Genomic DNA, 22,865 nt, shown 5'->3' on the forward strand with positions numbered 1-22,865 from the left:
AAGTTGCTCATGTTTATGATCAAAAGGCACTCTGGATATATATATATGAAAGGGCAGCCAAAACGTGCACTTGTTTTCATTTCAGCCCAATGGCCAGAATTTTAGAACGCAATGTTTGAGGTGCTTGGGTGTATCAGTTCCGCGCTTCTTTGAAGTGCCCTATGTCAGGGGCAATTGTCCGCATGACATTTAATGAACAAAGAGAAAACGTTAAAAGTGAAGAAGCAAAGGAAAAAAAAGTTAGCTAAAACGTAACATTGTGTGAAACGTGTGGAGAAATTGCCGCTGTCAGTACTGCAGTGAGCAGGTGGAAACCCCGTTTATTCTGCGGCAAGGGGCCAACGTGGGCCGAACATTGGATGACCAAGCCCGTGGAGTGACTGATGATATTGTGGATGAAGTGCGGATGTTGCTGGATGAGAACCATCATGTAACATGGGATGGGGTTGCCAAAAAGTATCAATCATAAGACTCGCTCGGGCTATTCTTGGGCTCGCCACAAATTGAATGCAGTCCAACAACAGACTGTGCACTACTCAAATTACAGACTGGGCACTACTCGGTGGAGGAGAGGAGAATGTTTTTTTAAGAGTAATGTTACAAAATACGAAACATTAACTGAGGTGCGAGCTGAAATTGAATTATTGATCAAAATAATAGATATTTCCATCCAACAAGGTCTGGTAGTGGGCAATAACTAACATAACGATGAAAATAAGTGTGCACAGCCTTTTTGTAAAATCCCTTACCGGATGAGGGCCTCCTCAGCTTTTTATTTGGATGTCAGTTTACCCAGAGGAACTGATGAAACTGCCATTTATATTACAGTGAGGGGCCATCCATTCAGTACGTACACATGGAGGTGGGAGGGGGGGGGGGTTAACCCAAATGCGTACGCTTGCGTATGGGGGATCTACTGACAATGTACGTACGCATAGGAAACGGGGGGGGGGGGGGGGTGAAACCTCGATAATAATTTGTCTACATTGGCCTTCAAATGAGCCACAGTTCAGTTTCTACAGCTGTCAGATGAGTACTACCGGGAGAAGTGGGACTGTGGGAGAGGTGTCACTCGTGTGCCACCGTGACCCCTGACTGCAGCTATCACGCAGCTCAGCAAAATAAGTGGCCAAGGTACGCAACTTAATCCTTTAATGCAGCCGGCGGTGGACTATCTCTTTTGACAGATTTTAGCGTACGTACTAAATGGATGGCTCCTTACCGTGCATCAAGACAATATTCCAGGGCAGTAAACTCAGACGCTTGTATAAACTTTGTTGTCGGAGGAATATGGTTGCGTGCATTGTGTCTCGTCACCGCGGCGCTACCACTGTGACGAGATGTTTACTCCCTCGGCTGGTATGCAGGAGGTCGTGAGTTCGATCCCGACCCTGACGCCTGTAAACTTGGAGTTTGCATGTTCTCCCTGTGGTCGCGTGGATTTTTGTCTGGGTCCTCTGGTTTTTCTCTCCACATTTAGAAACACGCGTTTTGAGTATTTCGATGCTGTTATAAATTTGTACGTGATAAGCCACTTCGTTGAGCTACTCTTTGTGGCCAGGTCACTTCTAAAATAGAGCTATATAGCTCAGTAGGCCTTACCTGGTAAAATAAAAAATTGTTTAGTTTAGGTTGAGTTCAGTGTTTTGACTTGTCATTGACGATGTAACCCTTCCCCTTATCGTCAAGGTCATTATAGAACAATATTTCTGCTTGTACAGAAACTGTGGGCAAGCATTCGAGCCAACGCCAGTCAGGGCACGTTAAGTGCCGAGCTCGTCACCAGGCGCACAGGTTGCCCTGTTCCCCTCTCACCTTGCGGCAGTGCTTGTCGTTGTCCGTGCAGGGCAAGGCCTCGTCTGGGTAGCCGTCGATGTCGGCATCCGTGCCGCACACGTAGCCGTTTCCAGCCCAGCCCACATTGCACTGCACGTACAGGCAGAGCGCAGCAGTTCATAACCCTCAAGTACCGCAGCAGCCGCATAACTCTGCACTCTGCTTGTGTTTGCAGACACGCGCTGCACTGCACGCACAGGCAGAGCACAGGGTGCATACCCTCAAGTACCGCAGCAGCCGCATAACTCTGCACTCTGCTTGTGTTTGCAGACACGCGCTGCACTGCACGCACGGGCAGAGCACAGGGTGCATACCCTCAAGTACCGCAGCAGCCGCATAACTCTGCACTCTGCTTGTGTTTGCAGACACGCGCTGCACTGCACGCACAGGCAGAGCACAGGGTGCATACCCTCAAGTACCGCAGCAGCCGCATAACTCTGTACTCTGCTTGTGTTTGCGGGCACGCGCTGCACTGCATGCACGGGCAGAGCGCAGGGTGCATACCCTCAAGTACCGCAGCTAGGGTTGGCAACTCTGACTGAAGCTATTCCAGGAGATGTTTTTTTTCTTCCAGCATGATGTAATGTATGCATGTTGAACTTCTTTCACACCGTACGTAGCCAACTGTACTAATCCGATGTGCGGAGGAAGGTCAACAAACTAAACACAAGAACAGTTCTAAAGAAATTAGTTTTCAATCTAGATTTTAAAGTGCATGGCTCCAGGGGCTTCATAATATCGTTCCAGACGGTCGCAGAAGCGCATCTGAAAGCACGTGATGTGGTGACAGTCTTTGTTCGATAGCTAGCCAAGAGCCACTGCAAGGATGACATTGAAGACTCCACCCTTTATACTATGCCATCACGCTGCCAAGGGAAATAAAAACGCAATCAGGTGACATCTTATAGTTTAACAATGAATGATTTTCTTTTCGAACGATGTGTTTTCATTATGTCAATTTATTTGCTTAATATATCCTATTATAAACATCCTCCGGATTGCTTTCAGTAGTCACCGGGAGGGATCGATGCCAATTCCAGGAGCCACTCCCAGCCAATCCGGGAGGTTTGGCAACTCCAACAGCAGTGGTCATGCACTCTGCTGTCTACTTGTGCTTGCAGCACCAGTGCCCTGCACGCACGGGTCTAGCGCCACGCCCACGACTTCTATCCAGCACTTAGTCAGGGCTAAAGGTGATGGTCTGGAGGAGTCTGAGGTGAGCACAATAATTCGCGTTGACCAATGATATTGGGGACAGGCAACAGGAGGGTTTGCAGGACTGCCACGGTCCACACTTTCTATACGGACGCTCCTGTACGAGCCTCGTGTGCTGCTTGCCAGTAAAGTCAGACAGATAGGACCACCCAGTTCCACACGGCTCAGGCAGGCGGTCTAAAAATTGTGGTCTGCTCAGAATGTAAAGCCAAGCAAAATGGAGGACATACATTTTTTTTGGGTGAGAAATATTTTACAAATTACTGTGAATGTATTACTTGCCCAAATAAAAATATTAAGTTCTGCTTGTAGCCAAATGTGGCATTCAAAGATTCAAACTCTTAACAATCCAGATGGAGGAAAGATCAAAGCTGGTATTGGACATTCCAATTTTTCTTTGGATAAACTGATTAGTCAACACATATATATTTTTCTCGTTACAAGTAAGAACTTTGACCGCATCTGTGTCCCTGTGTATGCGTCTGTGTGCATACATGTGTACGTTGTATTCATGCGTCCGTGTGTACATGCGTCCTGTGTGTGCGTGCGTCTGCGTGTGCATCCGTGTCGTGTGTCCACATGTGCATCCGTGTATGCGTGTGTGCGTCTGTGTGCATCTGTCTGTCTTTGTGCATGCATCGGTGTATCCATGTGTGTGCGTCCTTGTGTCCGTGTGTGCGCGTCCATGTACATGCATCGGTGTGTCTGTGTGTCCATGCGTCAGTGTGTGTGTGCGTACGTCCGTGTGTGTACGTCCGTGTGTGTGCGCGTCTGTGGCTGCGAGTTTGCTGCTCACGGTGCACGACACGTCCCCGTTCCGCTCCACGTGGCACTGCGCGTTCAAGTCGCATGGGTTGAAGGCCCCGTTGTTGCAGGTGTTGCCGGGGTGGCAGCCCACATTCTGGTTTCCTGAGTACCCCGCTTTGCACGGTCCACAGCGATATGAGCCCTGCCACAACCACAACCAATATCCAACACCATTAACAAAACCAATACGGCCCTTCTCATTGTATTGCGGCATGATGGCGTTCCTTTGCCGTGTCGGTCATCGGGGTTGTTTGACCATAGTCAAAGTGGATGATATCAATGCCCAGGTTGACGTAGCCCTCAAAGGTTTAGGTCACATCCCAGCAGACGTGGCAAGATCTGAAATCGCCACCATCCTCAAAAACGCTAAGAAACCCATTAGTAACATCAGCAGGGACGAGCGCTCTGAACTCGCTCAATTGAAAAAGAGAGATGATATTGTCATCCTTTCAGCAATGGCACGATTATGATGGATAAAACCACATACAACAACAAAATCCAGGACCTTCTTAATGATGGCAGTTATACCAAAATCACGAAAGAACCAAAGAGTATGTATGAAGAGTGTTCTACTTTTTGTAAATTCCGTTTGCGATTCATTATGAACGTTTGCTAGGAACATTAGAGTCCCAGCCATTAGTAGCCATTAGTAGCGAGTAATACCTTACCATTAGTAGCGAGTAATACCTTATCGCCGACCGAACCTTTTACCAACCCGCACTGACCACAGTCATTAAGGATCATCAAACACCGTCCATGACTGGCACTGTAAATTATTCTTATTTTATCACCATAAAAATAATGCTTAATTTTTATTACAATAGAACTAAAATCATATTTCCAATCTGTTCCAAATAGCAAATAAAATTAAGAAGAGAAAAGATGAAAGTAACGAGAAAAACTTACCACGATGTTCACACAGATGGAGTTGAGGACACAGCCACCATTTTTTCCATCTTGACACTCATCAACGTCTGTGCATACCTGTGGGAAGACGCAACGCTCAATCGCAAGCTATCGGTCTACCCAGACACAGTGCGTATGTACCTATACTCACAAACAAGCAATTCTAAATCAGTACAAATGACACGTGGATTGGAGAACATGTTAATACGAGTAAGCAGGACTTAGGCAAGACGTGTGGCTATACCGGATGATGGCTGGTGGTCAAAACTAACGATAGGGTGGTAGTCAAAGAAGGGAGAGAGAGCATGCCCGATGCCACGTCCACTGCAGAGGTGAAGCGATGCAATCGGCTCGTGTATAGATGTTAGATGGATTGTTACATCGCCTACATCCAGCAGTGGATAGATCACGGTAGCTGATGAGGAATTATTGATACAAAATTATGAAGCGACGACATATTAGGTCCAGTGTTTATGAAGTAAGCTGATGCTATAAGTGTAGAGCATACAACGTTAATACGAGTTTCCATTGCCAATGGCAGGGCAGTATGCAGAGGCCTTTTAGGACTCACAGATGAGACCTGGGTCATTTACGTTCCTATTTGTAGATGGCTTGAGATCACCACGTAGCCTTTGCTCTAGTTTATAATGGACATTGTTGGTGTCTATTCATTAAACTCGCTACATTACAACACCTGGTTGAGCATCTGGTGGGTGCCTGTGCATTAGACGAAGTGTCTTTGATGCTAGCTGTGTGATATGACATGGACCAGCTTTAGGGATGTTTAATTTTTTAAACATGCTTAACCGACAAGGAGAACGACACTCAGTGAATATACGAGTCGGCTATAAAAGCATTTGGCTGCCAGGTGACGAGGAATTAAAATAAGTCTACTTTGCAAAGGAGACAAAATATGAGTTACTTAAGTTACGCTTTTAATTTAAAATACAGTCATTGATTTAAAAAAACAAGGTTCAAAAGCAACTTGTTGGAAAAGCATTTAATATGCAAGACGAATGTGCATGTATAACCTCTGAAAGGATGATTTAATTATAAACAGAGCCTCTCCAAATTGAAATACAGTACTTACAAAGTAAGTAAATATTAAAAAAGAGGATGGCATTATTTTTAATAACTGTCAAACAATAACATATCCACTTTGGTTCAAGAATGTAACAAGAATGCAAGATGAGGCAAACATCGATTCAACATGTGATACGTCACGTGGGAGAAGAACAGATTAAGGAGCGAGCAGGTTCGGCAACGAGAGCGACGACATTACGCAGCCCGTGAGCACGGGATGGAGAGCGGCGGCACGTCTCTGTGCTCAGCGGAGCGAGTATGAAGACATGATTCGCCCAGCCGTGAATTAATGATGATCAGAATATGCATTTATACTAGAAGAATCCGATGAGCTGTAAAGCTCTTTTTCATAGATGTCCAGTAGGGGCGGGTCACCCTACCCATCCTTCCCTTATTTTGCCATTTTGTACCGCAGTCAGTAAAAGCATTGTCAAGGGGCCTTGGCGAAAGGCGCTTTATAAATCCAAACATAGAATAGAACGTTGCAGCAACAAACAATACGAAAACACGAGAGGAGTGCAAATTATAGGAAAGGTAAACAAATCACTGAAATAAATATACAAACAAAACTAAACTATTTTTATGTTACCAAAAGCAAAGTTTGTGGGGGAATAATATCCATTTTCTATACTCTTGAGGCATAAGCAATTAGAAAATAACACTTACTACCCAGGAACATAGTGATATATTTATTAGATGAACGACGGTACCTGCTTGGTGTCCTTGGCGAACTCCACCCCGACCCCCTGCAGAAGAGGCCCCGCCAGTCCGTCCGGGCACGGCTCGCACGAGAAGCCCGGCGCCGCGTTCACGCAGCGCACGCCAGCGAAACACGGGCTGGCAAGCTTACACTGCGACCCACGCACACCCCAAACAAAGACAAAGATCCCCCCATATTGCCTTAGTGGACTGTTGGGGCAAGCGTTGTTAACGAGTGGCCAGCACCACGCCCGGCCGCCTTTGTCTCCCCGGTGGCGAAGTTTACACACCGCACCAGGTCAACATACGGGAGGCCCAGGACTGGTTCAGATAATCGTCACTGGTGCAAATTGAAGTCGGCTCGTTGGGTTTGTAGCTCAGCGCACTAACCGCTGCGCCACCACCCCCCCACGCACACGCCAACCCGCGTTAACACGCGCGCATCAACACACACTTCGCATTCACACTATGAGGACTAAAAGGCGGCGATGCCCGTTTCAGTCCGCTCTGGACTATTGAGGTCAACGCTGCTGGCACACCGCTGTTTATCTTCAGTCGTACCTACAGCTAGGGCTTAATTTTAGCCAGGTCTGTATGGGTTTGGCGACACAGAATTTATCTCCACACCTGGCACACCATGACCTGTATACCACTCGCGAATGGCTGTGGCTACTAGTCACGCGCCGATTTCAATCTACCGGCAACGGGGACATTTTCAGTGAGGAATTAATTCTGGCTAACAGTCCATGAATGAAAAGTGCAGCCAGCAACGAAATTCACCATCTCGTTTGGCCAAACAAAAGTCCTTTGGGCAAGTGGTAGGTGCATATATCAGCTACATGGTCCGACCAGGAAGCCTTGCTTTGATAATTTTCTTAGAGAGCCAATACACAGCGGGACATTCACAGATTTCATAAAGAGACCACAATTATTCGAATAAATTTGCCGGGACACGTGGTGTTGGTAAGCACGAATTAAGGCCATCATCTTGCCACAAAAGTGGTTGATGTGGCCAACATCATGACTGACTGCCTTTGTCTCCCCATTGCTGATGCCAGCACCCCACACAAGATACCCATTTTATACTGAGCCAAGGACCAGATTCACATTATAACAGTGCTGTAGCTATAAAAACTAAAATCTGGCATGCATTCTGCCTGGCCTTGAAGCTTAGCGTGCTGAGTCATAAATTCAAGAAGGCCAAATCACCCTAAATGCAACAAATCACATACGATCCTGGAAGCTAAGTAGAGTTGAGCCCGGTGGAAGTGTTGTCGGCTTGGCTGAGGTGCCCAGAAGGTTGGCTGTCCATAACCCATGTGTGTAGAGCTTTGAGCTGTATCCCCTCCTATTCTTCTGTTTCCTCAGACTTGCTAATAAATTTACCAAACATCTGAATGCACGACACCCCTCAAAAACAGTCTTCGGACTCATAGATTGTTTCCTCGGTAAAATCAGGTCAATATAAATGTAAATATCCTCAGAAATTGGGCATATGCTAAATAGTCACTGGAAGAATGTGTTATGAGCTGTATACCAACTAAAACCCAGAATTATTTATATTTTTTAAATTTATAGCTGTTTTTCAGAAGTGACTTGGTCACAAATAATAGCTGAGTGAAGTGGCTTATCACGGGGAAATTCATAGCATCAGCCAAATACTCTAAACGCACGTTTCTGAATGTGGAGGGAAAACCCAGAGGACCCGGAGAAAACTCCACATGACCACGGGGAGAACATTCTACAAATATACAGCAGGCGTCAGGGTGGGGATCCAACCCACAACCTGCTGTATACCAGGCGAGGTAGTTAACATCTCGCCACTGCTGCGTATATTTTCACGCACTGGGATACCACGTTGGGCTCGTGCGCACTTCCAGGAATCGAACCCAGGCCACCACGATCAACATTCTTTCCTTCTCTCACACAAACACAACGACCCCCCACACAGCCAGAGCCATATCGACTGTTTGAACAAGTGCTGTTAGCGAGGACCTTTGAAGGCCGACATGGCGCAGGGGGTGGTAGCATGGTCAGTACCTTGCCCAGTCGATTGTGTCTCCTCGGTGCTGATGTTTACACACCACACCAGGCTCAGCTAACCTAATGGCGGAGCAGGCCTGGCTCAGCTATCACTCGCCAGGTCACTGGATTCATCGTTCACTGTGCTAACTAATGAACCTACAGCTCCCTACACATTCAAACATGCAATAGATAAAAATAAAAGAAACAATACAACAACCGCCATTCACCATTAAGTGGCGGTGACGTCACCATGTCGTTTGTGCCAGGCCAGGTGCAATTTGAGGTCACGTGAATTGTCGAATACTCGCTGACACAGGGCAGACCACATTGTTATGGGTAACTGCCTGAAATGACTGTCAGATGCACCACCTGTGCTCTCCTCTGTGCCAACGTGCTGCGTTTTAGCTGCCTGACGCTTTGCTTGTTGCTGTGAGCATTGCTCATCCACCTTTGGTTGTTGTTGGAGGGTGACTGTCTCCAACTGCCCAGTCGCGTCCTTCACGAGCCTCCTCCAAAGAAATCAATCTTGGCAGTGTTGGTACCAGTCAACGGCAAGTCCAATCAGCTCCACACCACCTCAGCCCAACCTTCTCTAGCCCGTGCCATGCTAGTTTAGCCCCTTTTATGCAGCAAAACAGAAGCTGCTTGGGCATGCGGTGGTTGGACATGTCGGCTACATGACCCAGCCAACTTAACCTTGCCTGCTGGAGTAGTTTGCTGATGGGAATGTGTCCATATCTTTCAAGGATCTGTGAGCTCCTCACACAATCCAGTCTGGTTAAACCCAGGATGGATCGTTGGCAGACCAGCCTGAATGTTTCAAGCAGGTGAAGATGACTGGCTGATATGCACCACTTGTGCCCCCTACTGTGCCAACTCGCTGTGTTTTAGCCGCCCAGCGCTCCGCTCGTTGTTGTGAGAGCATCGCTCCTCTGCCCTCCGTCGTTTCCTGGAGGGCGACTGCCTCCAACTGCACAGGAGCAGCAGCATCCTTCACGAGCCTCCTCCAAGTAGGCCGATCTTGACACCGCTGGTTACAAGCCGTCGGCCAAGTCCACCTGCACCGCATCAGCTCCACCTCTTCTCCGGCCCGTGCCACGCCCGTTTAGCCCCCCTCTATCCAGCGAACAAAAGCCGTTTATGACAATTGTTTTTTTACCCTTTTATCTGTCAACAAAACTGACACCTTTTTTACTAGGAGTCATGTTTGCATTGACCACAATACCTGCAGTCGGAATGCAAACAAAAAACATAACTCTGATAATATGTGCACTGTCCTTGAAGTTGATTGGTCCACACCCAAGACAGCTTTCTTTAGAGCCTAGTCTCACATGGTGTTGGACCAGATGACGCCAAAAGGTGCACAACTCAAGGACAATGCACCATCAGAGTATGAGAGCTCGGGGTAAGTTTAGGCACGCGTCGGCTGGGACATGCCGGCTACGTGACCCAACAAACACAAAAAGGGCAGCCTTGCACTGCCGGAGAAGCTCACACAACAAAGACAGAGGTACACGCGCACACTCTCCCGGGTGTTGGGGCTGAGCTGACCCCGGCCCCAACCCCGGGAAGCACACCCACACCTCGTCGATGTCGACGCAGTGCGTGCCGTTGCCGTTGAAGCCGTAGGGGCAGCGGCCGCAGGTGAAACCGAGTGCCGAGCCGGGAGCCTCGGTGCAGTCGACGCCGGGGAAGCACGAGTTGGGGCTGCAGTGCGACCACCGCGGGGCGTCCCCGCCGTCCGTGAAGCCTTCATCCGTGAAAATAACACACACACACACCATATACACACACAACATATATATACACACACACACACAAAAAGACAACGATCCTCCATATAGCCTTAACAGACTGTAGGGGCAAGTGCTGTTAGCGAGCACCTATGAAGGCCGGAACGGTACACGAGGGGGTGGGTGGCCAGCACCACGCCCGACCGCCTTTGTCTCCCCAGTGACGATGTTTACACACTGCACCAGGTACTCATTTCAGGCTGAGTCGACCTAGGGGAGGCCCAGGACCGGTTCAGATAATCGTCACTGGTGTTGGCCGTGAGTGGAAATCGAACCCGGGTTGCCAGGTTCATAGCGCAGCGCACTAACCACTACACTACCGCTCCCCACTATAGACACATACACGCACACACAACATATACACACGCACACACAACATATACACACGCACACACACAACCCGCGCATAGACATGCACAGAGGGACATCCATAGGAGGGGGTGTGGGGCCCGGGGCAAATCACACTGCTGTGTGGACCCCCCGATGAAGCGGGGGGCCCCCCAAAGCACGGGGCCCAGGACCTTCATCCCGATTCGCCGTAAGCTTATGGACGGCTTTGCATGCACATATGCTAGGACATTTTTGACTAACCCTAATAGCGTATACAGGATGTCCATGCGTTTTCACCCATTGTTCAAGCTATATAAATAATTTAGGGGTTTGAGCTAGATCGATAAAATGGAATATCTGTAAATTTTGCAACAAAAAGAAAAGACTACGTCCATTAAATTAATGTAGCATTTCCATAGCTGGCTTAACATTTCATAGAGCATTACTTAATTAACACACGATTAATATTCTCTATCTAGTAGGACAGATGGCCTGCACAAGGCACAATACACTTAACCTCAGTAAATTACTGCTGTTCCAGCAAACAACTTATCCAATAATAAAGTACGCGGAGCAAATTCGCAGGTAAAGGGGAGACGTTCACTCACCGCAAGCTTGACACTCCATGATGACATTCCTCAGTAGCGTTGTCTCCTTGATCTGCAATATTATTACATTCCATTTCAGTCGATGACTCAACCCTTTTTCGTTCCGAGACGTTTGCAAGTTGCAGGGTGGGTCCCGTTCACTGCCGAATATCGGAGCGTGTAAGCGGTTAGGGTTGATTTTATTTAGAAAGGCACAGCACCGTTGTTTTTAAAGACATTGTACTCACTGCAAAGAACTGTAGTGACACGACCGCACTCTATGATATCTGGTGCCAAACGGTGCCACACGCCCTTCCACATGGCAATTTGCACGAACTTCAGAACGGAATTAGAAGAAAAACTGATGACGTACACGTAAGTCATGGGAAGGGGTTAACAGTTCGGTGGTGAGATGTTAACTACCTCGCCTGGTATACAGCAGGTCATCGGTTTGATCCCAAACCTGACAGCTATATGATTGGAGTTTACATGCTCTCCCTGTGGTCGTGTGGATTTTTCTCCGGGTGCTCTGGTTTTTTACCTCTAAATTTAGAATCAACATGCGGTGAGAGTATTTGGCTGCTATAAATTTCCACGTGATAAGCCACTTGGTTGAGCTATAATTTGTGGCCAGATTGCTTCTGAAAAAGAGCTATATGGCTCAGTGGGCCTTACTTGGTTAAATAAAAAAAATAGTTTAGATAATAGTTTCGTTTTAAACTGGGAGCGAGCCGACTGTGCTACAATCTGAACAAACACAACTTCATTTAGACTTAAAACTTTCGTGACTGCAGGAATTAATATTCTTGGTTCTTTCAGATAGATGTTTTTTTATTAAAAGCAAAAAACCCACGACGTTTCGATCGCAACACAAGCGGTCTTCTTCAGGTGGAGAAGAAGACCAGCTTGTGTTGCGATCGAAACGTTGCAGGTTTTTTGCTTTTCATTTATATTTTAGTTTTCTATCTACGTGACTTTACGGAAAGAACCAAGAATACAACGTCACTTGTCCAGATAAACATAACCAGGTGGCTTATAAGTCAGGGCACTATGCCGGTGGCTGATTACCTGGCTTTAATCTGGGTTAAAGCCGTCTATGATTGGAGCAGGCTCTCAAGTGTAGTGAGGTCATGGCCTTAGCCCCATCTCTAAAGCCTGCACGAAAAGTTGCCGTGTTGACTTTGTTTTTTAAATCAAATTGGCAAAACGCCAGGCCGGAGAGCTCAAATAAAAAAGTTTCGTGTTAAACATCTTGTGAGGAAGAGGAGCGACCCTGCGGTGGATAAGGGGTCACTTGAAGGGACCTCAGAAGTAGTTCTGTGATATCACCTTACACGGGCTATTCCACGGCACAGTGTGGTTGTTATTCACCACTGTGCAGGAATTGTGAATGGATATACAGTACTGTATCTCAATTTCTAGACGTAGCATTAAGAGCATCAGTGGAATAAAATTGTGGATTAATACAAAAATGTGTGTTAGTTCATTAGCCTATAGCTCTTCGGACCAATGGTTAACATTCGGTCCATGGGCTGATGAACTGACACAAATATGTTATTTCACGTGGATTTTGCGTATTCATTTGTTTATATGTTACTCACGATTCTCTATAACAGCATATATTGAGGGTTGCAAATGTAACGTTCCGTGCTGAATGGACCCCACAGCTTAAGCAAAGTCCTCTTAGTCATAACATTTAAAAATACAGTATCATTTGTTTAACAGGCCTAATTCTCATGAGATTCACCAAGGCGATTTTGGTCTTCAGTTTTCTTGATGAACAAAATTTTGCCGTTAAACATTGGTCCAGAAGACCTATAGACTGATGGATCAAGCATTATTTTGTTCTGTAGAGACACAGACGTTTTGAGTTCATGGGATAAAATTTATCAGACGCCATGGTGATGAGATGTTAACTACCTCGTCTGGTATACAGGAGGTAATGGGTTCGATCCCGACCCTGATTTGTATATGTTGCGTTTACATGTTCTCCCCATGGTCGCATAGATTTTTCTCCGGGTCCTCTGGTTTTTTTTCTCCACATTTAGAAACATGCGTTTAGAGTATTTGGCTGCTGTACATTTTCAGATTATAAGCCACTTTGTTGAGCTATCATTTGTGGCCAGGTCGCTTCTGAAAAAGAGCACTATAGCTCAGTGGGCCTTGCCTGGTAAAATAAAAAGTTGATAGATAGCTAGTTAAGAGTTCAATAGTTTAAAAACTTTACTGTATTGCAAGTGATACATTTGGATCAAGTAAATCTGAGTTCGTTTTGGCACGTGGGAGGAAACTAGAATACCGTAACCATAAAAAACCCAAGCGCACAAAGGAAATAACATTGAAAGCTCCACACAGATAGATTCAAGAATCTGCTGCTGTACTGTCATCTTACGACCACTTCACAGCTCCAGCGTACAACCCCTGGTATTTCCAGATAGTCTCCCATCCAAGTGTGACCGAGGCTCAAGGATGCTTAGCTTCTGAGATGAGCGATGGTGTGACGAGGCACAGTGATGGTGATGTGTCAGAACATCACACATGCATTTTGGTTTGGCGGCTCTCACCAGCACCATGCATCTGTACCCTGTTTCAAACACAGCATTTCAAAACATCTCTCGACAGTAACACCACATATCCCCCATGGCCTGCAAGGTGTGAGGTGGCCCTGACAAATAGGCTGCACAAGAAGCATGTGCACACGCACAAGCATTCTCAGACGGAGGCAACAACAACAACGGCAACCGCCATTCGTCACAAAGTGGCGGTGACGTCACCACGGCGCTTGTGCCAGGCTAGGGCCACATGAAGTGTCGAACGCCCACTGGCAGGAGGTCATGGGACAGACCCAGGTGCCATGAATTTCCTGACTGAGATGACTGGTTGATGCACCACCTGTGACCTCTACTGTGCCAACTTGCTGTGCTTTAGCCACCTGGCGCTCCGCTGGTTGTTGTGAGCATCACTCTTCTGCCCTCCAACTGCCCAGTAGCGTCCTTCACGAGCCTCCTCCACAGAGGCCGATCATGACATCGCTGGTACCAGCCGTCGGCAAGTCCATTTAGCTCCACATCCTCCTGTACCACGTCGTTTCATCTCTTCTCTAGCCCGTACTGCGCCCATTTATCCCTCACTATCTGGCCGAACAAAATATGTCTAGGCATGTTAAGGCAGACGTAGGCATGCACATCGACACACACGCTCACTTTGTGAGATGATGCAGTTGAATCTAGTACAGGATAAATCAATTATGCAAACCCGGTGTGTGTGGGTGGATGAAAACGAAACACTGTTGGAGGTTGCTAATGTTATAAAAAAATCTAAAACACTCCAAATTACAAGTAACAGATGTCAATGAATACTTAAATTGAGAAATGACCAGTTCTATTCACAAGTGACACAAATGTTTACACAGAAACATATTGTAGACTTCATAGACACACGTTGCAGAGCATACGCACTCATTTGTACACACACACATTTCACCTTACAGCTATATGTGGAGCAAGCACCTATTAATACTGGCGTAAGGCACGAGATGATAGTGTAGCCAGCCCCATGCCAAGTTGACTTTGTCTCCCCGTTTGCTGACATTTATACAATGCAGATTTAAAGGATAAATTGACATAGGGCAGGTCCGAGACAAGTTTTCATGCCACTTTCCACCGAACGAGTCTTAGGTTGTCGGCATAACAGCACGCACACGCTGGCTCACGTGCACGCACACTCGTGGCAGCCCATATCCCTGACGGGCAATGAGGTATAGCAAAGAGATGCGCTGTGAGGACAGCACCGCGCCCGATGCGCGTGCTGTGCGCCGCTTGCCTGGTCACGCGTAGTCCTGGCTCAGCTGCCGCATGGCTTGGTTAAACAGTGTCATCTGATTCACCAGCTGGGCCATGTGCTCGCCTGTGGATCCCGGAGAAGACAGGAAAAGTAAATGAATAAATAAACACCCTTTGTCCACTGACAGATCCGAGCGAAAGCCAGTGTGGGGTGCTTACAACATGGATGGTTTTCCACTGGCTATTTGCCGAGCCATGACAGAACACAAATCTTGATACGCTGGCTTCAAAAGACATCTGGCTGGCTTGGCATGGCCCTGGCACGGTTCAGTTGTGCAGTGGAAAAGAGGTGTAATTGTACCAAAAACAAGGAAAAACTCCTTAAAAAGATATATATTTAAAACAATGGTTTTATTCACAACTGGCGTGCCTGAGACACGTGGCGCCTGGTTCTTGGGCGAGGCGATTCGAGAGTTTAGGGACCGCAGCGTTTTTGACCTACAATATATATAAATAATAAGGCCTCCATACAAAATGTAAATTGGTTTAAAGTAGCGAATTAATTGATTAATTTGATACAGGCATGCATTGTCACCGGATCTGAGTACATGTGCAAAAATCTGGAATTGATTGGACAACAGGAAGTACACATAATTTTGATTACAAGATTTGACCACGACACAGGAGTCAAGTTAAGTAAAACCGTTGAAAAAAATCACATCTTTCCAAGAATTATTCACTTCACAGTACGGTATTCTCTGACTTGAAGAGAACGAGCAAGTCGGAGGCGCGAGGAACCGCTGACAATCGGGAGGATAGCAGAGTGGCGTGCCGGCATCACATTTCTAATATCTGGCGGTCCTCTGTATACATATGAAGGTTTCATCAACCAATTAATAAGTGTTTACACATGCGGGAGGAAATCGGAGCACCCGGAGTAAAACCCACGCGTGACCGGGGGCAACTCTACATAGAAAGGGAACGGGTGGAGGCCACTTGCTCTGTACCGCCTTCACAAGAGAACACGACTGGAGTCTAAAACAAAACCGGTATGCCATCTCATGATACTGTGACTGCACTATAAGTTAAATTGTACTCGTAAAAACAATAGTAGCTCTGCTTCTCAAAACCTCCGTAAAGAGTGTTGCTTATCCTGTTTTTTTTTAGCAACGTGCAGGTCATGAGCCAGAATATGCAAACATATTTCGAATAATATGAATACTTTTAAAATGATGACAAAAAATTCTGAACAGATGTTAACATTTAAATGCATCGAAATAAACAAGCAGAACACTGATTTATTAGCTAGCAATGGGGAGGTTGCCGAGCTGTAGGTTTTGTAGGTGTATACTCATCATCTGAACACCAGTTTTGTCAAGTGTAACACTATCAAGATGGTCATGCCGACTGCTGTCGTGAATCTAGACTTAGCAACACACAAAGGTGTGCATTTTACGTACAAAATCACTCAGCTGTATCCACATCACCAGCTCAAAAGGCCTGAGTGTGTGGCTATGTTGGCGTTTAGGTCACCAACTCACAATAGTTGGGAAAATGTGGCCATCCCAACCAAAGGGCTGCAGGGAAACAAGACAACTGTAGACCAGTTTCATTAGGACTCATCAGTAGTACCAGTCTTGGGCCTCCCCTAGGTCGACTCAGCCTTAAATGAGTACCTGGTGTGGTGTGTAAACATCAGCGACCAAGGAGATAAAGGCGATCGGGCGTGGTGTTGGCCACCCACCCCCTCGTGCACCGTGCCGGCCTTCATAAGCGCTCTCTAATAGCACTTGCTCCAACAGTCTGTTAAGACTATAAAGGGGATTTTTTTTCGATTTAAAGCTTTCGTGACTGCAGGGATTCATCTTCTTGGTTTTTTCGGTAAAGTCACGTAGAAGGGAAGTAATAAAATAATAAAAATAAAACATAATAAAATAATATAATAATATAATTTATTATGTTTTATTTTTATTATTTTATAAAGGGGATCTTTGCATGATCAGTGAGATAACTTACCCAGCAATGATACGCTTAAGATGTTGGCACCATTAACTAAAAAGGAGGAAAAACACAACAATTATGTTTTTAGTCACTGAACAACTCCAAACAAAACAAGTTACTGTTTGCCAAATACGAGGTTATTAGCAACTGAAAACCAGCCTCAAGGGATATAATATATTCATACTTACATTCATATTAATACAGCATCGGATTAACACATTTATAAAAGTCCTCTTTCCATGGCTGCAACAAAAAAAGTAAAAAAAAACGAGGCAGTTCACGAACATCGCAACATTTGAAGCTGCTAAAATGCATCAATGTAAAGACGACGCATCCAATTGTGTTTACAATTTTGTACCTGAGTGAAATGAAGCTACAGCTCACAAAGCAAGTATCGCTTGTCTCGTAGATAGAAACATGGACCCTGCATCCCAGTCTGTCCAACACAAATGTGTGGCTTTAAAGTTACAACTAAGGAGCATCGTCACAGCGCTCCGATGATATCACTGCAGTGATGTAAAGCACGTGTTTGTGCAAAGACGGAGGGTCAAATGTTTCCTTTTAAGGTGACAGTGCTATTGATGGATGTGTTGAGTTTTTTTGTTGTTGATGTACAAGAGAGATGTTGAAGCGATGTCACTGGAGCACTATGATGTGCAATGACCATAGCTTCAGTCTTTATCTTCCGTAACAAAGCTTACAGTGTATATCAGACAGCCCAAGAATGCATTTATAAGAAAAGTAAGCTATTTGTCTTTTGGGTCGTGACTTCCTTTAAATTATTACATGACGAAGTGCCTTACCTCTAATAGTTGACGTTATTTAAATATGAATGAAGCTTCTTATTTTTTAGCTAAGTGGCCAATTTCCCATAATTACACAACCCCCCAGGTCACGGGTTTAAGCCCTGGGCTGCAATCCTTTTAAAGCCACTCTGACAATGAGTGGGTGTGTTTTATGGATTCGGCACAGTCAAGGATGCCACGCAAAATATGGGAAACTTGCTGGCTGCATTTCACTTGGTTGTAACCATGATATTCTGTTACTGCATCATTACACAGACGTAGCCGTGGAGTTGCAATTGTTGCAGGGTCATTAATGTCACAAACTAAGTTGGATTTCTGTGTCATCTACATTCACGGGCATTTCAAGATAGTTTTATGCGGATGTGCTTCAGAGTGAAAACATATTTGTGGTATTATTTGTTCTGGACAAAAGCCTTGAAAATGAGCATGAATACAATTGTTTATAACTTTCTAACCAAATAAATGTGTTTATTCACAACAACTTTAAATGTTTTAAGAACCAAAGATTGTGTTTAAACATTCTACAGAGTTATATTAAATGTTAGAAAGTGAATATGCTTTCTCACGTGTGCCAATAGTCAAACGATCTACAATGTTCCTGATCCCATCACATCTCCGCAGCTAAGCAGGCTGGGGCCGGCATAGTGCTCGGAGGGGTGACCACTAAGGACTAACACAGGCGTGGTTAGACAGGGCAGTGCCACAAGATGCACTGTTGTTTTGTACTCCCCCCCCCACCACTTTGACTAATCCGCCATAACAGGGCTATACATAATAATAATAATAATAAAAAATGAAATGAAGAATGGTCAAATAACCCGTGCTCTCCGCACTGTGCGGGGAGGCCCTCATCCAGCAGTGGTCGTCAAACGGGCTGTACGCGTTCCAGAAGATACACCTCTTCGTCCCATTGTCTCTACTATCAACTCCCCCACTTACAAACTGGCTCGTTTTTTGTCCGAAATCCTACGGCCTTTCACTGGAAAAACCACCTCTGCAGTACTAAACTCTACTGACCTGGTATCGACAATCAAGGGGATTGCCCTGTCCCCAGACGACCTGCTTGTCAGTTTTGATGTGGTTTCCTTGTTCACCAAGGTGCCTGTGCCTGACACCATCGCAATCATTGAAGACTTGGTTCATCAAGGACTGAATGCTGGGGTACCCCCCCTGGTGAGACACTGCTTAACCAATACATACTTCACCTGGAATGGAACCTTCTACAAGCAAATTGAGGGCACCCCAATGGGCTCCCCCCTATCTCCGGTTGTAGCCAACATCTTCATGGAGAAATTTGAGACGGACGCCATCCAGACTGCCACTCTACGCCCGACCTTATGGAAGAGGTACGTAGACGACACTTTTGTCATCTGGCTCTAGACCAATTTCTCGACCACATCAATTCCATACACCCAGCCATCAGATTCACCATGGAAGTCGAAAATGATGGCAAGCTACCCTTTTTGGATGTCCTAATCAAAAGGAGACCTGATGGTTCAATGAGCCACTCTGTCTACAGGAAAGCCACCCACACGGATGCTTATCTAAAACCGGATTCCCACCACCATCCATCCCAGAAGAATTCCCTCATCAAGACTCTATATCATAGAGCCCAATGCATCTCCGACCATGAACACATTTCCAGTGAACTCAAACACGTACGCCAAGCTCTTAAGGCTAATGGTTACTCCGACTACACAATCCGCAAAGCCATCACTCCAACCATCAAGAAGGATCCTGTTGAGGAGCCTTTCAAGACCATCACCTTACCCTACATTGCTGGGGTCACAAAAAAGATCTCCAAAATCCTGATTAAACACAAGATCCAGGTCCGATTCAACACAGTACATAAAATCCGTGATCTGGTCCCGTCTGTAAAAGATGTGGTTCCAGACATACAGTACCCTGGCGTCTACAAACTAAGTTTCCTCTGTGGTAGCAGTTACATTGGAGAAACCAAACGACATGTCTCGGACCGCATCCGTGAACATAAGGCAGACCTGAAACACGGTAGGACAAACACCTCAGCCGTGGCAGATCACTGTTACAATTCAGTGGGCTCACATGACATTGACTTCTCCAAGACAGAGGTTCTCTGCAAGCCATCTGGCTATCATGAGAGATTCGTTCATGAGGCGATCCACATATACAAACACAGAGACAATTTTAACCGAGAAGATGGATTCTGGCTTAGCAATCATTGGAAGGACGTAATAAACCATTTCGACACACATTAGGGTGGGTAGAATAATACATAGTGTTATATTAAATGTATAAGATATAGGTTGGTTTACAGCAATACAGTATATAATTTAATGTTGGCAGTATATAGTACGGTATATGCTCGTTGATGCAATAGAATAAAGTTTAGATGGAAGCATATTATATAATTTTTACGACGTAGAATTGTAATGTATTACTTGCTGTTAGTAACTCAGCTTAGTGTAGAGTATAGTAAGTATACTGATGGTGCTATGCTATTTATACTTTAGTTTTTTATGTAGTTTATACTTTAGTCTTCTACGTGGTGGTTGAGTAACTGCAGCTACATATCATTAACATTCCTTTCCTTTGTTACTGCTAATCCCTGCACCCCCCCCTTGGTGCTGTTGATCCTGCATAATGCATGGGCATAATATGACTTTGAAACCCCCCCGCCCACCTCCTACGCATTTTCCATGAATATGCTAAATTCCTCTTCACATGCACATTCTTTTGTTAAGGCGCTCTTTCCTCCACCTCCAACGCAGCTTATATATAAGCTCCTAGCTTGGCATTGTCTCATTCTTCACCTGAAGACGGCTGCTTGCGTTGTAGCCGAAACGTCGTGAGAATTGTTTTATTATGTTTTATTTTTATTATTTTATTACTTCCCTTCTACGTGACTTTACCGAAAGAACCAAGAAGATGAATCCCTGCAGTCACGAAAGCTTTAAATCGAAATTTAAATGTCAGTGTTTGAGATACGGGGCACTGCTGCCCAAGGCGAGCAATGAGCACCTGCTGGTTGGCACGGTTCACCACGAAGCCAGTGGGCACCGTTTGAATGTTGCAGCTGCTCACGGCTCCAAAGGCACGATCCAAGAGGGAACACTGAGATATCGACTCTGGTGACACAGAGCCCAAAGTATGCCAATGTCTTTGTTCACACCCTAAACCTTAAGATTGCTCACAACTGAACTAAATAGCAGTAACAGTGTTGATGTCCCCTTATTCGGAATCTTTATTTCGACTGAAGGAATCCGATGAGCTTTAAAGCTTTTTTTCACAGATGTCCAGTAGAGACCGGGTCAACAAGTTACATCAACAAACAACACACACACACAAACGATACAATAGCAAGATAGAGAAAGGGTAGGCAAGTCACTAAAATAAATAACTATACATAAAGTAGAAAGTACAAATTGCAAAAGTATCTAAATTCCTGCCGATTTGTCAACACAAAATGCAAGTTTGGGTAACAACAACAATCTCAGGACCATACCACGACATTGTCGTTACCAAATCCCCATTGCAGTAGAGGAGATGATACAATGCAACTCGAATGTGTAAAGCGACTCAATGCGGCCGCATCTTAAGCGACTGCGCATGAAGGGAAACGACTTCTGTGGGGAAGAGGACACACAGATGTTGCGTCTCAAGGGAAGTTGTGCACAGGACGGTGCATTGACGTGGCGCTGCAGGATATTGCGCTGCCCTTTCTTTCGGGGCTCTCGCTGACCTGATTTGATCCTGTGATGCTTATCGAATTTACACCAGCACATTTGTTTTTATACCTCGTCTCTTGAGCGAACTGAGATGTAATTACAGTATTTACAAATGTGGTGTATGCAGTATATACACGCGCACACGATATTTGGCCGATTGCAATCTTGAATGGGAACCTTCATTCTTATCACAGGGACCATCTGTTCCATTTACTATTGGTTTCTGTTCAAGTTGAGGATAAAGATTGCATTTTCCAATGTCTGCCTATTGTATATATTTTAAATAACGTGGTCAAATTTGATCTATATATGTACTTATGTATTATTCATTACCCACAATCCACCAACAACATCACAATATTCTCACACAATGTCCTGTAACTCCACCGAACAGGCCCACGGTGTTGACGGAGGGCTCTTGCCGACAGCTCCAGGTCACGGAGCAGCGCTGCTTTAACCAAATCACACGAATACACCCGATCTCATCGCATATCCAAAGGCAAGCAAGACTCACCATGGATGGTGATTGGATTTGTGACAACCATTAACAACAGCTGCTATAGGCTGCTGCAGGGCCGTGTTGTGGGTTCCAGAAGCCAGCGGATCATTGTTGTACCGTACTTCTATGCGTCCTCGTCTATGCGCCCTGCCTTCACTCACCCATCCCCACCGGCGTGGAGAAGTGTAGTGCAGTAAAAAATAACCCCCACGGATCCTCATGCAGCAGTGGATTGATAAAGTCATTGGCCATTCACAGCCGTCCACGGTGGAAACACCGAGTGTCCTGATTGCACCCAACTGCCGCCTGCAAGCCAGCAATTGCCACGGGGTTTGGGAAGTTTTCATTGCAAATCCCGAAGGCCGCTATGGCCTTCCACGGGCATGTGGGTATATTGCTCCAAGTCCTACGCAGAGGATCAGTAATGATGTGCTATATCGAAAGTAGTTTGATTGTGCTCGTGCAAAGGTAAATGATGCTCGTTGAGAAAAAACAGTGAACGTGCGGTTTGTTGGTTGGACGCGTTAATTGTCTAGCAGAGTCGAGAGATGGATTAATAGGGACACTTGCAAGGTGCCAGGAGTGGTCCTTTAACTACAGAAATATTTCAAATGTTAATATTCGTATTGAATAAGTATGCATTATAGTTAAAACAAGTACATCTTTATTCTAGAAACACATCTCTTACGTCACATTTAACGGAATATTGAATCTAAGTGAATATATTAATGTTTTTGGTGTAAATTGCCGCTATCCAATAACAAATGTAGTCAACAATGACAAAAACCA

The 22,865-nt window shown here is 45.5% G+C and overlaps 1 protein-coding gene across 2 annotated transcripts in view; it reads right to left on the bottom strand.

Annotated features, from left to right (window-relative positions):
• The window catches only part of LOC133346422 (thrombospondin-3-like), a 75,932-nt gene that overhangs the window by 22,813 nt on the left and 30,254 nt on the right, over window positions 1–22,865 (bottom strand). The window contains exons 5-13 of one of the 2 annotated variants that reach the window (XM_061557980.1): window positions 17,080–17,115; window positions 15,114–15,187; window positions 14,174–14,182; window positions 11,303–11,354; window positions 10,155–10,321; window positions 6,558–6,698; window positions 4,765–4,842; window positions 3,848–4,000; window positions 1,816–1,926 (exon numbers count right to left, since the gene is read on the bottom strand). In XM_061557980.1, coding sequence (XP_061413964.1) covers window positions 1,816–1,926; window positions 3,848–4,000; window positions 4,765–4,842; window positions 6,558–6,698; window positions 10,155–10,321; window positions 11,303–11,354; window positions 14,174–14,182; window positions 15,114–15,187; window positions 17,080–17,115 — 821 coding nt within the window. Of the gene's footprint in view, window positions 1–1,815; window positions 1,927–3,847; window positions 4,001–4,764; window positions 4,843–6,557; window positions 6,699–10,154; window positions 10,322–11,302; window positions 11,355–14,173; window positions 14,183–15,103; window positions 15,188–17,079; window positions 17,116–17,422; window positions 17,640–22,865 lie in introns of those variants that run through there. The other variant, XM_061557979.1, reaches the window with a different exon arrangement.

This window comes from Lethenteron reissneri, chromosome 24 (genome assembly GCF_015708825.2).
Source record: "Lethenteron reissneri isolate LAM-NWPU_2019-01 chromosome 24, ASM1570882v1, whole genome shotgun sequence".
NCBI classification, from domain to species: domain Eukaryota; kingdom Metazoa; phylum Chordata; class Hyperoartia; order Petromyzontiformes; family Petromyzontidae; genus Lethenteron; species Lethenteron reissneri.